The sequence below is a fragment of the Euleptes europaea genome, chromosome 13, assembly GCF_029931775.1.
Source record: "Euleptes europaea isolate rEulEur1 chromosome 13, rEulEur1.hap1, whole genome shotgun sequence".
NCBI classification, from domain to species: Eukaryota; Metazoa; Chordata; class Lepidosauria; order Squamata; family Sphaerodactylidae; genus Euleptes; species Euleptes europaea.
Genome location: NC_079324.1, coordinates 5704207 through 5719287, shown reverse-complemented (window position 1 = coordinate 5719287; position 15081 = coordinate 5704207). Strand labels below are relative to the sequence as shown.

The following is a 15081-nucleotide window of genomic DNA, read 5'->3' as shown; positions in this document are numbered from 1 at the left end:
TGAATATTTAGCTAAGATGATGGCATTATTTCTGTGATTTGTCCAAGTTAAGTTGTAGTTAAAAGTGAGGCCCAAATATTTAAAAGACTTGACCTGCTCTATTGGTACATTATCAATGGACCATTTTGAAAGGTGCCATCTTTTGGTGAAAACTAAGATTTTGGTTTTGGCATAATTGATTTGCAATTTGTTTTGTTTGCAATAATCATCGAACAGTTGTAGGTGTCTTAATAGGCCGACCCTTGTAAAAGATAAAATAGCAGCGTCATCGGCATAGAGTAACAGTGGGATTTTCAAATTTCCAAACTTAGGGGAATGACCATCAATTAGGTTAAAAATCTTTGGAAGATCGGCTAAAAATAGGTTAAAAAGATCGGCTAAAAATAGGTTAAATAGGCTAAAACGCAGCCTTGTTTTACTCCTTTTAAGGTGAGAATTTTTGGTGTTAAGTGGCCTTCATCCGAGAATTTAACCTGGCAAAAGGTACCTGTGTGGAGTTGTTTAATGAGATATAGAAGACAGCCCTGGGACAAAAACAAAGGCCTAATGGAGGATAAGCTTTTGTATTTCATGTTCTTTGAACCAAGAATGCACATTCCTTATATCGCTTCCATCGATTGTTCTTTCTGTTCTAATTTAGTCCAGCCATGCAGAACTTGCCCTATTTTATGTTTATGTGCCTCCCCAATAAGGAAACAGCCTTCTTAATCCATTTAGAGCATTTTTATTTACCAGTAGAATTGTTACAACCTGAGAGGCTGGTTTTTCTAGCTGCTGACTTAAATGTTCAGTTAGGCACTTTGGTTGACATTCTGGCCAGCTGTTAAGTAATTGCATTTTCATTACCCACCTGTCCTGTTAGGAAACAGATCTTCAGGGGGCCAAGTAACAAATTTGCAGGTTCTTGGTTGATCCAGTTTGCTGCCAGATTTGGATCAACGGGAACAGTTGATTGTCATCAACAGGAACAGTAGCTTTGACCCTAGGGGAGATTTTACCGACTTCTCCTATGGAGCAGGGGTGTCGAACTCATTTGTTAGGAGGGCCGGATATAACGTAAATGTCACTTGGCCGGGCCATGTGCGCATAAATAAATAGCATATGCAATGCTAGATACTGAAGATACAAACTTTACAAAAGACACAGGCAAAGTCAATTAATGATATTGTTTTTTACTTAAAACACAAACAAGTTTACAACAATAACATTCTTACAGATTTTCTTTTATTTAACGGTCTTATTGTTATTTTGTAAAGTATGTTTGTATTTTAAGTAAAAAAATAAAGTAAAAAAAATCATTAATTGACTTTGAAAGTGTCTTCTATGAAGTTTGTATCTCTAGTCCCTGCCATTAATTCCGTTAAAAAATTTAAACCAGGGAGCTGGCGAACCTGCAGTGGCCTCACTAGCCCAGACCTGGATGGGGGTGGGGTGGGGGTGCCTTGGCTGGCAAGCCCACAGCAAACTTACCAGCTCAGATCTGGATTAAGGGAAGGCTAGCTGCCTTGACTGGTGAGCCTGCACCTCTCTCCCAGTCCAGAAAGACAGGGAGAAAGAGAGAAAAGAGAAAGAGAAATAAAGAGGGAGAAAGAGCCAGAAAAAGTGAAACAGAGGAGAGGGGGAAAGGGAGGGGGGAGTGGGAGAGAGAGAAAGACAGAAGTCAGACAAGAAAGGAAGGAAGGAAGGAAAGGGAGGGATGGTGTACAGAAAGGTAGAGAAAGAAAAAAGGAGATAGAGTGACAGAAAAAGGGAGAAATGAAACAGTGATAAAGAGAGAAAGAAAGAGGGAGAGAAAGAAAGTGAGAAGAGAAAGAAAAAGAATGAAAGAGGGACAGAAAGACAAAGAGGGAGGGGGAAGGATCTTGGCTGCGCTTGCAGGGCGTTCTGGCCCTGCACACCCAGGGACGGGGCGGGGGGAGGCTTCAGGCAGGTTTGCGGGCCCGGATCCGGCCGTGCAAGCCTGGGATGGGAGGGGGGAGGCTTCAGGATGGCACGTGCAAGCCTGGGAAGAGAGGGGGAGGCTTCAGGATGGCGCAGGCCCTGATCCGGCCCATGCAAGCCTGGGAAGGGAGGGGGGAGGTTTTAGACAAGTGTGCAGGCCCCGATCCGGCCCATGCAAGCCTGGGAAGGGAGGGGGAAGTTTTAGACAAGCGCGGGGGACCCAATCCGGCCCGTGCAAGCCTGGGAAGGGAGGGGGAGGTTTTAGACAAGCGCGGGGGGGGGGGGCAATCTGGCCCGTGCAAACCTGGAAAGGGAGGGGGGAGGTTGTAGACAGGCGAGCGGGGCCATTGCCAGCCCCAGGAAGCCCAGAAAAGCTATGGGGAGGGGGGAAAGGGGGACTAGCTCCCTTACCTCTGCGGGCCGGACAAAAGCCCTCCGGGGGCCATATGTGGCCCCTGGGCCACCAGTTTGACACCCCTGCTATAGAGGCTCCAACCTTATTGCCTATTCTTTGCTCATCTGACCTTTTAGCTCATGTCTACTTCTTCTGTTGATCCTGAGTAGTCCTGAGCTACTTAACTCCCCAATACAGGAGCTGCTTGTAGGAACCGGGGGCATTCCAAGTGAGACAGAGTCGCTTAAACATGTATTAACTGCCCTGGAAATAAAGGCCTTGGGATGCATGCTGCCACCAAACCAGAGAGCGTGTGCATGTCTGTACCCCCAAATCAATAACAGAAAGATTTTTTTGCCTATTTATTTATTTATTTATTTATTTATTTATTTATTTATTTATTTATTTATTTATTTATTTATTTATTTATTTATTTATGCTTTCAAGTCACAGCTGACATATGACTACCCTGTAGGGTTTTCAAGGCAAGAGACATTCGGAGGGGGTTTGCCATTGCTTGCCTCCCTGTCACAACCCAGGTATTCCTTGGAGGTCTCCCATCCAAATACTTGCCAGGGTCGACCCTGCTTAGCTTCTGAGATCTGACGAGATCAGGCTAGTCTGGGCTATCCAGATGAGGGGGGATTTGCTTATAAATTAGTTAAAATCTGTGAAGTCTCTTTCCTGACTAGATTGTAGTTTACAGTTGTTATGTGCAACTTCATAGCTTGCAGTGGCTCTTAAATGCTACTTGAATGCCAAATGTCGCTCTCTCTTTTTTTAGGGTAAAACATCAGAAGCCCTTGCAAAATTAATTTCACTGCAGGCAACAGAGGCCACTATTGTTACCTTAGGCCCAGACAACAGCCTTGTGAGGTATTATGCTTTGACTTTTTAATGTTTAGTTAAGGAATGAAGGCAAGGATAATGCAGCATAATATTCTGTGCTTATTTATTTTTCTATGTAGCACCTGATTCTTTGTAGGGTAGCACAGGAGACAGATCCCTGCCCTGGTCAACTTGCAGTCTAAATTGTGAGGAGAGAAAACAAAGAGGGGGGCAAGGGTGCAGGGGCTTCATTTCAGTTGAGTGATCAGGAGTAACAAATTAGACCGAAGGTTTGATGGCAGAGGTGGGTATCAAAGAGGGTTAGAGTAGCATGATGTGCAAAAATGAGCAACATTGAAACGCCTTGGTGACATCATTAGCTCGATTCTGTTTTTACGTTGCTTCCTCAGTGAAGAACAAGTTGATGTTGAACTGGTTCAGCGTGGTGACATTGTCAAAGTGGTCCCGGGAGGCAAATTTCCAGTAGACGGTCGTGTTATTGAAGGGCATTCTATGGTGGATGAATCACTCATCACAGGCAAGCTGAATTGCTTTATATTTATTTCCAAGAGCGCTGCGGAAATGGCTGGCTTTCTTTCTTATGTGAGTGTTTGTATCTTAATAGCTAAATCTTAGGATTTGGGAGAAACAGGAAAATGCACACATTTCAAGAGTTCCCCAGTCATGTGGACATGATAGAAGTTTATAAAAATTATGCATGGGATAGGGAGAGCGAACAGAGAACTTTTTCCCCATCTCTCAAAATACTAGAAGGGGCATCCAGTGAAGTTGATGGGCAGTTGATTCAGGACGAACAAAAGGAAATACTTCTATACACGACAAGTTATTAAAAAGTGGAATTCACTGCCAAAAGATGTAGTGATGGCTCCAAACATAAATAGCTGAGAGGTCTGTCAGTGGCTACTAGCTATGGTGACTAAAGGGAGCCTCCATGTTCAGAGGCAGTCAACCTCTTAATAGATGTGCCAGGAGGCAATATCTGGGGAAGGGCTGGGCCTCTGGGCCCTGTTGTTGGACTTCCAAGGGAACTGGTTTGGCTGTTGTGTGAGTCAGGATGCTGGACTGGATGGCCCCACCTTGGTCAGATCCTTCTTGTGTGATTACTTATATGTGTTTACTTCTGTTTTATGCAGGCGAAGCAATGCCAGTAACTAAAAAACCTGGTAGTACAGTCATTGCAGGTTCCATTAATCAGAATGGGTCCCTACTGATCTCTGCAACTCATGTTGGAGCTGATACCACTCTTTCCCAGATCGTCAGACTTGTGGAAGAAGCTCAGACCTCAAAGGTTCTTTCAGTCAATTACAATAAATTTGGAAGCAAAGTTTCCATCTCATTTTAGTTTTTTGCCGTGACTCAGTACAGCAAATACGTGGCTTAAATTTTAACTGTGTGTGTTTAATTCCCATTGGCATCAATGCACACTTAAGTACCCTTCGGGATGGGTGGCTTGTTCCCTGATCCCATTGCTTGGTGTGCTGGACAGCAAATCAATCCAGATTGGTGCATCAAGTCCTGCTACAGCAAAACTTCATAAAATGTAAATAGAAATTACTCATCTGTAGAAAGAGATGCAGAAAGAGGCTCCCAGAAGAGACTCCTCACACCATAAAGAGGACTGACAAGAATGGGTTAAATCCTTTTCTCTCTTCTTTTTAGGCCCCAATTCAGCAGTTTGCAGACAAACTTAGTGGCTACTTCGTTCCTTTTATTGTTGGTGTTTCTGTGGTTACACTTTTTGCCTGGGTAGTGATTGGATTTGTCGATTTTGAGATCGTGGAAACCTATTTTCTTGTAAGTGACTTAGTTATTCTGAAATGTTTTGTGGTAGATATCTGGTAAACTGCAGATCTGTTTGGTATCTATTATACAGTCTATATATGCCTTCAGTGGTTAAACATCTGTATTATGGTAATAGCAAATGTCACTGAACATGTGAGATAATCTTCAGATGTAGCAAGTAGAACTGCTCCTTTTTTCCATCTGTGTGCTTTTAAAAAATAAACACCCTTCACTATCAGGCAGTGATCCGGTTTTCTTGAAAAATGTACTGTAAAAACTTTCTTAGCCCTGATCTGGATGGCCCAGGCTAGCCTGGTCTTGACAGATCTCAGAAGCTAAGCAGGGTCAGCCCTGGTGAGTACTTGGATGGGAGACCACCAAGGAATACCAGAGATGCTAGGCAGAGACAGGCAATGGCAAACCAACTATGTTAATCTCTTGCCTTGAAAACCCTGCTGGCTTGCCATAAGTCAGCTGCGACTTGACGACACTTGACACACATACAAAAGTTTTCTTTATCCATCACTGGAATATCCAGTAATGCTCCGTTAACTGGCATTCCCCAGAGGGCAAGCCCTTCCCCCCTGCCCCTGTATCCTGTGCCTTCAGGTGTGCATGCATCCCTCTCTCCCTCCAGGTGGTGGGTACGGATGCTTCCAGCTGGTATTTGGCTTCTGCCAGCCTTTGCTGCCAGCTGTTGCCATCCTTGAGTGCCTCCTTCCCTTTAGCCTGCCTCAAGTATCCGGCTCTGGAACATTGTCAAGGACCCATAATAGAAAATATGATAAATGTAAGCTGTGAGCTACAAGATGTTATTTAGCACATATATGTTCTGAGGCATAAGAAATTGATGAAGTCACATGATGAAACAGATTTCTTCTAGAAGACCCGTCTTTTCATCTTTGCTGGGTTTTCACAAGATGTGTTTATTATAAGAAGATTTAACATCATTTATGTTATTACATTATTCACAACTCTTTGTGATTGTTGAATCTTGACTTTGTAAACTTTCCTGTGAGTTCTTATTTCAGAACACTTACCTGAGAATTTGAGATGTTCCATGGGTATATATAATTGGTGTTACTATATATTATTAGTTTCGTTTTCGTGGCTTCTGTGCAGTCCCAGGCCAGCCACGGAGAAGATTAGCAAAGCTTCTGGAAGAGTCGGCTCCCAAGGAACGCTCCCCTCCCCCCCATCAGTGACCAAGCCTTAACGGCTTTTCCCGCCCAGGAGTCACATGACCGGGGGGTGGGGAGCACTCTTCCCTCAGTTCTCATTCTGCCGCCGCGGAGAGAACAGCGAAAAATTGAGCTTCAGCGTATCTACTGACTGAGGTAAAAGTTTTCAGAGAATTTTACCTCGAAAACTTAGGAAGAGTGTATGGATATGGCCTTATTTAAAAAGTGCCGCACGTGCGGTACAAAAATGGCTTCGTCAGGTGAGCACCAAGACTGTCTTTTATGTTTGGGCGAGGGGCATGTGGCGGTGGTGTGCAAGGCCTGCGCGTTATTTACGCACTACACAGAGCAAAGAAATTAATGGTGGCTCTCTATGAAAAGTCCCTCCGCCCGGATCAGACTCCAAGACCAAGTTCCCTAGATTCCCCAGCTACCTCGTCCAAGAGAGGAACCTCCCAGATGCCTAGGGACGCTAGGGCCATGTCCGAACCACCAACAAAAAGCACAAGGACAAGAAGAAGAATCCGTCCTCTCCCAAAGCAAAAAAAGGGGGATATTCTATTCGGTCTACACCGGAGACCTCCGCCTTGAGGATTGCCCCATCGGCGTCGAGTGCACTGACCCCGAGCGCGCCTGAGAGGGAGGTCGGCATCGAGGAGAAATCACCGAGACATCAAGCTCCTTCTCGAAAGGGATCCGGGTCCCCGAGGCAGGCATCCTCCTCGCCACGACGCCGTACACCATCGAGTAGAGGCTCAACGCCTCCTGCGGAATGGGGCCGGAGCCCGCACCATCACCTGCAGAGTGCTGTTGCACCTGCCTTAAGGTGCCCTCACACCCTATCGCCATTGGGGTTGGAGGTTCAATTCTCCTCGTCGGAGGATGAAGTCAAGGAGGTCCACGAGGTTGTTATCTCCGACCCAGAGGAATCCCTGACGACAGAGAGGTACCGTCGGGATCGTGTCCCATATTAGGACTGGGGTCCATGGGGATACTGTCCTCCCCCCTGGTACCCGCAGTTTGGGTATTTTGACCCTCGGCGCCAGTACGACGTCGGCTAGTACCAACGCCAGGTCGACGCCGAAAATTACTGCCAGATCGACACCGAAGCTTACCATCGACGTCGAGGCAACTCTGTTACGGGCCACCGACATCGCACAGCTCTCCAACCCCCACCGCTTGACGTCAACCCTCCTTGACGCCACAGGGAACCCACGCCATCGGCTGGTCCGATACTTGATCCGGAGTTTGCTGATCCTCTCCCCTCGACTTCGACAGCAGTCGGCGCCGAGGAGCAGCCTTCAGCGGTGGCTTCGACATCGAGACCCAGGCAAGTCAGCGACATCGAAGTCAGTTATGACGACGGCGAACTGGGGTCGGAGGTGTGCTCAGAAGACACTTCCCTTCCGTCCCCAGAGGCTACCGTGAGAGATCCTACCCCGGTTTCCCCTACAGAAGACCTAAGGGTTTTTTCTGAACTCTTGCTTCGTATGGCAAAGGCCCTAGGGCTGTTAGCCATTCAGGCAGACCCCAAACCATCTGACCCCATTATGGGGGTTCTGTTTAGCCCTGATGCAGGACCTGCCAAGTTGCCCATGGTCTAGGGCATTAAGGAGGTGGCGATGGCTAGCTGGCACAGACCGGCCTCGGTGGTAGCCTTGATTAAAAAAATCGAGAATTTATACAGAATCAATGAGGAGGGGGCTGAGTTTCTATATAAGCATCCACAGCCCAATTCCATTATCACCAAAGTGCTGGCTGCGAAATATAAGTCAGGGTCCCACTCAGCACCCCTTGATAAAGAGGGATGCAAGTTAGATGGCCTAGGGCGCAAGCTCTATTCTTCGGCCGCTCTGGGTATCTGTATTGCCAACTTTGGGGCCCTTATGAGAAGATACCAGATGTCTCTGTGGGACAGGGTATCAGAGGTTTTTGACTCACTGCCTGAAGACAAGAGAGCCCTCTTGAAGGTCCTCCAGTTAGAGGGCCAGAGACTGGGTAAGAACCAGATTGCAGCCTCCTGCCATATGGCGGACTCTTCTGGTAGGGTCATGGCATCAAGCAGAGTCCTCAGACGCCACTCCTGGCTGCGGGCATCCTCACTGGCACCAGATGTCAAGGCTAGGATTGAGGATATGCCCTTCGATGTTAAAGCGCTTTTCTGTGACTTAACAGATGAGGTTTTGCATAATCTCAGAAAACAGAAGGCAACAGCAAAGTCCTTAGGGGTTACCCAGCAGTGTGGTCCCTCATATAAGCCTAAACCCTTCTACAGACAATCCCAGTCCTACTATTCTGGGAAATTCAAAATACCCCAGTCGTGGGGATACCAACAGACCCAGTCCCTCCATTACCCCGCTGCCCAACAGGAAAAGAGGTTCACACCTAAGGGTCGCGGTAAGAAGGGAGGTTACCCCCCGCGTGACAACCAAGGAGGAAAAAGAACGTGTCCTGACTACCTGGCCAAACACTGCCATATCCAGTTGTATCAGTGTTACCAATGTTCTTCGAATGGCTGTTTGTTTATTTTAGTAAATGGTTACAGATTTCGGATGACTCCTGGGTCTTGAATATCATAAGATCGGGTTACTTCTTAGAATTCTCCGATACCCCGCCGTGTGCCAATCTTGGTCAGGGAATGGACAGGATCTCACCAGAGGTTCTGCAAGACGTGCAGATTCTGCTTATGAAGGGAGCGATTCAGGTTGTCCCGCCCACTGAACCACAAATGGGATTCTACTCCAGATCCTTCTTGATTAACAAGAAGGGTGGAGGCAAAAGACCCATTATGGACCTAAGAGCACTGAATGAATACATTCAGACCAAGAGATTCAGAATGCTATCCCTACATGAGATCTTACCCCTCCTTTCGGCTGACATGTGGTTTGCAGTAGTGGATCTCAAAGATGCGTACTTCCACATTGCAATCCATAGGTTTAGATGCCAGGGGGTCACCTATGAGTATATGGTCTTATTGTTTGGGTTATCCTCTGCCCCGCGAGTTTTCACGAAGGTCATGGCAGAGGTAGTGGGGTTTTTAACGCTATAGAATTGCACCATCTACCCCTATCTTGACAACTGGCTGGTGGTAGGCAGGTCTCGTCAGGACTTAGCCGACTCTCTGCGGTGACCAACACCTTGGCACACCTGGGTTTAATCATCAACCTAGAGAAATCCCATCTCACTCCTTCTAGAGTGGCAGACTTCATTGGGGCTACCCTAGATGCCGAGAGGCACTCTGCCTTCCTGACAATACCTAGACTTAGGGCCATTCAAAAATTGGTGAGGTTCTTCACATCACAGAGGTATCAGAAGGCGGTGGTGATTCAAAAATTGTTGGGACTCATGTCATGACCGCAGTGGTCCCATACGCGAGGTTAAGCATGAGACCCCTGCAAAATTGGTTCTTGAGGGCCTTCAGAATCAATGTCGACCCCCAAGGGGAAATTATCTATTCCCAGAACAGTTATTCGTTCATTGACTTGGTGGGCGCAGGAAGTGAACCTTCTCAGGGGTGTTGGTTTCGGTGTCATCTCACACGATGTCCAGCTATTTACGGATGCCTCCATGGGAGGTTGGGGGGCACATTGTGGAACCCTTACAGCTAAGGGAAGATGTCCCCCCCACCAGGCCACCTTGCATATCAATTTGTTGGAAATGAGGGCTATCAGATTTGGCCTTCTTTCTTTTGCAGATATTCTCATTCAAAAAACTGTGCTCATCGCCACGGACAACACTACGGCTATGTTCTACATAAACAAGCAGGGGGGCACCAATTCCCTAGTTTTATGCCGGGAGGCGTCCCTCATATGGGAATGGGCTATAGAACGACAAATATCCCTCAAGGCCATTCACATGGCAGGCTGCTCCAAAATTATGGCAGATGCCCTGAGCAGGGATACTTCCCAGGACCACGAGTGGTCCATCCCTATCAGGTTCCTAGAGCCTATCTTCCAGGTGTGGGGTGGGCCAGAAATAGACCTGTTTGCTACACAAGACAACACAAGGTGCCCTCAGTTCTGCTCAAGGGCATCTCGGGAAGCGTCATCACTAGGAGACGCGTTTCAGCTCCCTTGGTCAACAGTTCTGATGTACACCTTCCCTCCTATCCCGCTGATCCCCAGGATGCTAGGGAAGGCCCTCCAGGACAGAACCAACCTAATCATAGTAACCCCATTTTGGCCAAAGAGGCCATGGTTTGCCACCCTTTGGAACATGTCCCAACTGAGGTATGTCAGGTTCCCAGATTCCCCCTCCCTACTGACCAGGGGGCAAGTGCTGCACTACAACCCATCCCTACTGAGCCTAACAGCCTGGAGGGTCACTCAGTGACACAATGGTCGGACAGGGTGGCCCATGTCCTCCTTTCAGCACGCAAACCGTCCACTAGGAGAGCTTACACACTTAAGTGGACAAGGTTTTCTGCTTGGGCCTTGTCTCGGGGCATTGTACCACAGAGATGTCGTTTACCGCAATTGTTCAAATACCTTTTGTCCCTGAAAGACGGTGGTTTATCTAACTCGTCGATCAAATGTCACCTGGCGGCTATTTCTGCCTTCCATGACGGCGTGGATTCCTTCTCTTTGTTTTCTAATAAACTTTGTAAAAAGTTTCTGAAGGGCCTACAGAATTTATTTCCCCAGGTACAAGCTCCAGTTCACCAGTGGAGTCTTTCCTTAGTCCTGTCACACTTAACAACAAGACCCTTCGAGCCCATGGCTTCCTGTGACGTGTCTTTATTATCTTATAAGACTGCATTTTTAATAGCCGTTACGTTGGCCAGAAGGGTCAGTGATCTGAGAGCCTTACAGGCTGACCCTCCCTTTACCAAGTTTTTCTCTAATAGGGTTGTCCTACGCCCAAGTTTAGCATACCTCCCCAAGGTGGTATCAAAATTTCACCTCTCTCAGGACATCACCTTACCTGTGTTTTTTTCCAAACCCACAGTCCCCTTCCGAACAACAGCTACATTCCTTGGATGTGCGTAGAGCACTGTTATTCTACTTACAGAGAACAAAGCCTTTCAGACAGGATGACAACCTGTTTATTTGTTTTAAGGGGACACATAAGGGGAAGGCAGTTTCCACTCACACACTATCCAGATGGGTGGTATCAGCCATTAGAGTGGCTTATCAATCAGCAGGGGTAGACTGCCCTCTTCACCTGCATGCACATTCTACAAGAGCGCAAGCAGCCTCTGCTGCCTTCGCCTTGACTGTTGACATCGCAGACATCTGCAAAGCGGCGACGTGGTCCACACCGACAACCTTCATTCACCACTACGCCGTGGATGTTGACTCAAGAGCTGACACAGCTGTGGGGAAAGCAGTGTTGAACACGTTATTTCGTTGACCATCACACACCCACCTCCACAGTAAGTGAGCTTGCTATTCTCCCATGTGGGACTGCACAGAAGCCACGAAAACGAAAAATAGTGTTGCTTACCTGTAACTGTTGTTCGTTGAGTGGTCTTCTGTGCAGGCACACATCCCTCCTTCCCCGCTGTGGGCTGGCACCATAAAAGAGTGTACTCCCCGCGGCGGCGATTGGAGAACTGAGGGAAGAGTGCTCCCCACCCCCCGGTCATGTGACTCCTGGGCGGGAAAAGCCATTAAGGCTTGGTCACTGATGGGGGGAGGGGAGCGCTCCTTGGGAGCCAACTCTTCCAGAAGCTTTGCTAATCTTCTCCGTGGCTGGCCTGCGCAGTCCCATGTGTGCCTGCACAGAAGACCACTCAACGAACAACAGTTACAGGTAAGCAACACTGTTTTTACCTTATATTGTGGTCAGTCTGTTGTTTTCCTGCTATTACAATTTAACATAGAGGTGCTTCTTTTTACTTTTCAAGTTTTCAGGAGCCAGCTGTGCCAGAGGGCTCCTGAGCAGCTGGGCCCCATGTCTGCCTGAGGCTTAGGCAGGGGGAGGGAAGGGTCCTGCCAGGTATGAGGGGGTGCCACTAGGTGTTCCCAATGGGATGGAGTTTGGTTGTTAAGGTCTCCTTCCAGGTAGGGGGAAGGGCAGTGCAATAATGTTGAGCATCCAGCACATTTATTAATGGCAACCCCCTTTCCCCATGAGTGCCAGATAATAGAGCCTTTACTGTATTTAAAAATGCAAAGAAGGCATCTGTACAGGAAGTGATTTTCTTATTGGTTGCACTTCCTTTCTGCTTTTAACCAGGTTTTTATAAGCATATGTCTTGTACAGTTATTTTCTGTGAATGTTTAAATTATATAATGTCTAGATTAGCCTTGTATGCAGTTTTTATGTTTATGGAACATGACTTAAGAAATACCAAGTCCTAATTTTAATTGGGAGCAACATGCTTACTACATGCACAAGGTAGTGGGTATATTTTTGCAGAAACAATGTACTTTCTGACGTCAAATTTTTGAGTACTCAACCGTGACATCTCTTATCCTTTTCCTTATGCTGCACCCCATCTCGATCATTCAGGGTGGACAGCCATCTGTTAATTATTCCATCGTTGCCACAAAAAGACAGTTGGAATGAAATATCTTATGCAGCCTCTGGAAGACCACAGTTCAGTCAAAAATACAACAGGCAAACCATGGTTTAGAATGGCTTGTCTACTTTGTATTTTATGCCCTCATTGTACTTCGTGTCGTAAGTTCATTTTTGTCATAAGTTCATTTTTGGAGCTTTTATTGTCAGACAATAATTTCTTGTTCTGGCTTGCCAGCCGGTCACCAAACCTGGTCTCTGCTGTGCAAAACCATAGCTTCCTTATCTCCATGGCCTGGCATGATGACTCAGTTAAGCTGCCAAAGTGTGTGGGGTCTAGCCCTTTGAGCCCTTACGAACTGAACAGGTTCCTGCTGAGTTCCTAAGCTGCTATGTTTCTTCCTTTATCAACAGGGATACAATAAGAGCATTTCCAGGACTGAAGTGATAATCCGCTTTGCTTTCCAAGCCTCCATTACAGTGCTGTGCATTGCCTGTCCTTGTTCATTGGGATTAGCAACCCCAACAGCTGTGATGGTGGGTACTGGTGTTGGAGCACAAAATGGCATCTTGATCAAAGGTGGAGAGCCACTCGAGATGGCACACAAGGTAAGACATCTGGTGGGTTTTTGAGTTGAGCCAACAAGTAGTGTCTTGATCCATTCAGAAATATGCTAGTCTCATCTGTGTTCCCAACGATGTGGGCATACTCTAAGAATGTGCTTGACCGTTAAATAATTAATGATATGTTGCCTCTTGTTGCAGGTTAAAGTGGTGGTCTTTGATAAGACGGGGACCGTCACTCATGGAACTCCAGTGGTCATGCAGGTCAAGATACTTGTGGAGAGTAACCGGATGCCTCGCACTAAGATTTTGGCATTAATAGGGACTGCAGAGAGCAACAGTGAGCACCCACTGGGAACAGCTGTAACAAAATACTGCAAACAGGTAGAGTGGTAGACAGTTCACATCCTTATGGTTTTGAGGGTGGGTAAGGAGGACAGCTTGTCAGGTGGTAGCCTACTGTGGTGAGCCATACAATTGCAAGAAGATATAGATCTCTGTGTTGTCCAGCTTGATTCATGGAAGGGCATCTTTGGACCTAGTCCAGGAATGAGCAGATCTTTTGGCCTGAAAGCCGTCTCCTGAATCTCGGCCCACTTTAGGGGGCCGTGAGTTGGAAGAGTTGGGATTCCATTTCCAGCACCAGCATCCGAGTCAGAGCCCTCAAAACTGGGTGGACATCCAGAGGTCACCCTTTCTCCCACTTGATTGCTCTTAATGGCCCTCCAACCATTTTGGGGCTGCATCAGCCTGCTGGTTGAGACTTCAGGCCAGTGACAGATGTTCTCAACAAGCAGCTTGAGGGACAAATACAGAGGGGGGGTTTTCTCCAGGAAATAATGTGCCCACCTCTGATATAGCCCTATGCTTTGGATCCATCCCAGTACATGTTGCTGAAGTGCTTCCTCATCTGCAGAGTTTGTGTCCTGCTTCAGTTTCATACATTTTTGTGTTTTATTCCTTCAGCTTGCATTAGAACTTTTGATTTGGCTGTATCTGTTCTGCAGGATACCTTTGTTTTAGTTGGTTTTGGGTTTCTGAATCCCTGGCAGCATCTGACAACTCCTATTTCTTTTTAGGAATTGGACACAGACATTCTTGGCACTTGTACTGATTTCCAGGTAGTCCCAGGATGTGGCATTAGTTGTAAAGTCACCAATATTGATGCCTTAATATACAAACGTGAGAGTATTGAAGAAAACAATGTCAAAAATGTAGCTCTTGTGAAAATGGACAAGAAGGTGGAGGAATCAATGCAGCCTGCCTTGATTATTGATGAAGAGTTGCCAAGTAAGTGGTGAAGTGTGTAGAAAGTGAAGCCAGGCAAATGTTTGGTTTTGATTTTAGTGGTGGTAAAAGTATAGAAGGCCTTCTCTACCTGGGAGGCTGGCTCAAGTTGTGCAATACTGTTCATGTCCTGAGATATTCATATGCAGCAGAATTTCCATCCTATTCTCTGTTAGAAATGGCATCCTAACACCTGGCCAAATTACTGTTGTGTACACTTTTCAGTTCATTGGATGCATGAAGTAAAACCTCTGTTCTAGCAATGGACTCATAAGGACAAGAGCCTTGCCTTTGCACATTGCACACATACGCGGTGCTTTCTTCAGCGTACAGATTTAATTTTAACATTAAAACTAATGAAACAGCAGAAATCTTCCACCCCAGAGCTGAAAGCGTGAATCAGAAAGAGGACCCTTTCTCAGAAACGAACTATTATTTTAAAGATTCCTTTGAAGTTAAAGACTGGCCATTGTAATTATGCAAATTAAGACCCAGGTTCTCAAACAGGACCACTTGGGGAGACCTTTCATGCTGTAGGTGGGGGAAGGGGACACGCATTTGCTTCCTACAGAAGCCCTCTGCACATGAAGAGAGTTTCAGAGGGTGGCCGTGTTCTGG

At 46.7% G+C, this 15081-nt stretch overlaps 2 protein-coding genes across 2 annotated transcripts in view; one reads left to right on the top strand and one right to left on the bottom strand.

The window, feature by feature from the left end:
* The window catches only part of ATP7A (ATPase copper transporting alpha), a 50675-nt gene that overhangs the window by 22162 nt on the left and 13432 nt on the right, over window positions 1–15081 (top strand). The window contains exons 10-16 of the mRNA XM_056859170.1: window positions 3120–3211; window positions 3574–3701; window positions 4318–4472; window positions 4844–4978; window positions 13027–13221; window positions 13378–13560; window positions 14256–14466. Coding sequence (XP_056715148.1) covers window positions 3120–3211; window positions 3574–3701; window positions 4318–4472; window positions 4844–4978; window positions 13027–13221; window positions 13378–13560; window positions 14256–14466 — 1099 coding nt within the window. The remainder of the gene's footprint in view (window positions 1–3119; window positions 3212–3573; window positions 3702–4317; window positions 4473–4843; window positions 4979–13026; window positions 13222–13377; window positions 13561–14255; window positions 14467–15081) is intronic.
* MAGT1 (magnesium transporter 1) overlaps window positions 1–15081 on the bottom strand; it is a 119625-nt gene that overhangs the window by 93067 nt on the left and 11477 nt on the right. The gene's annotated exons all lie outside the window — the stretch shown is intronic.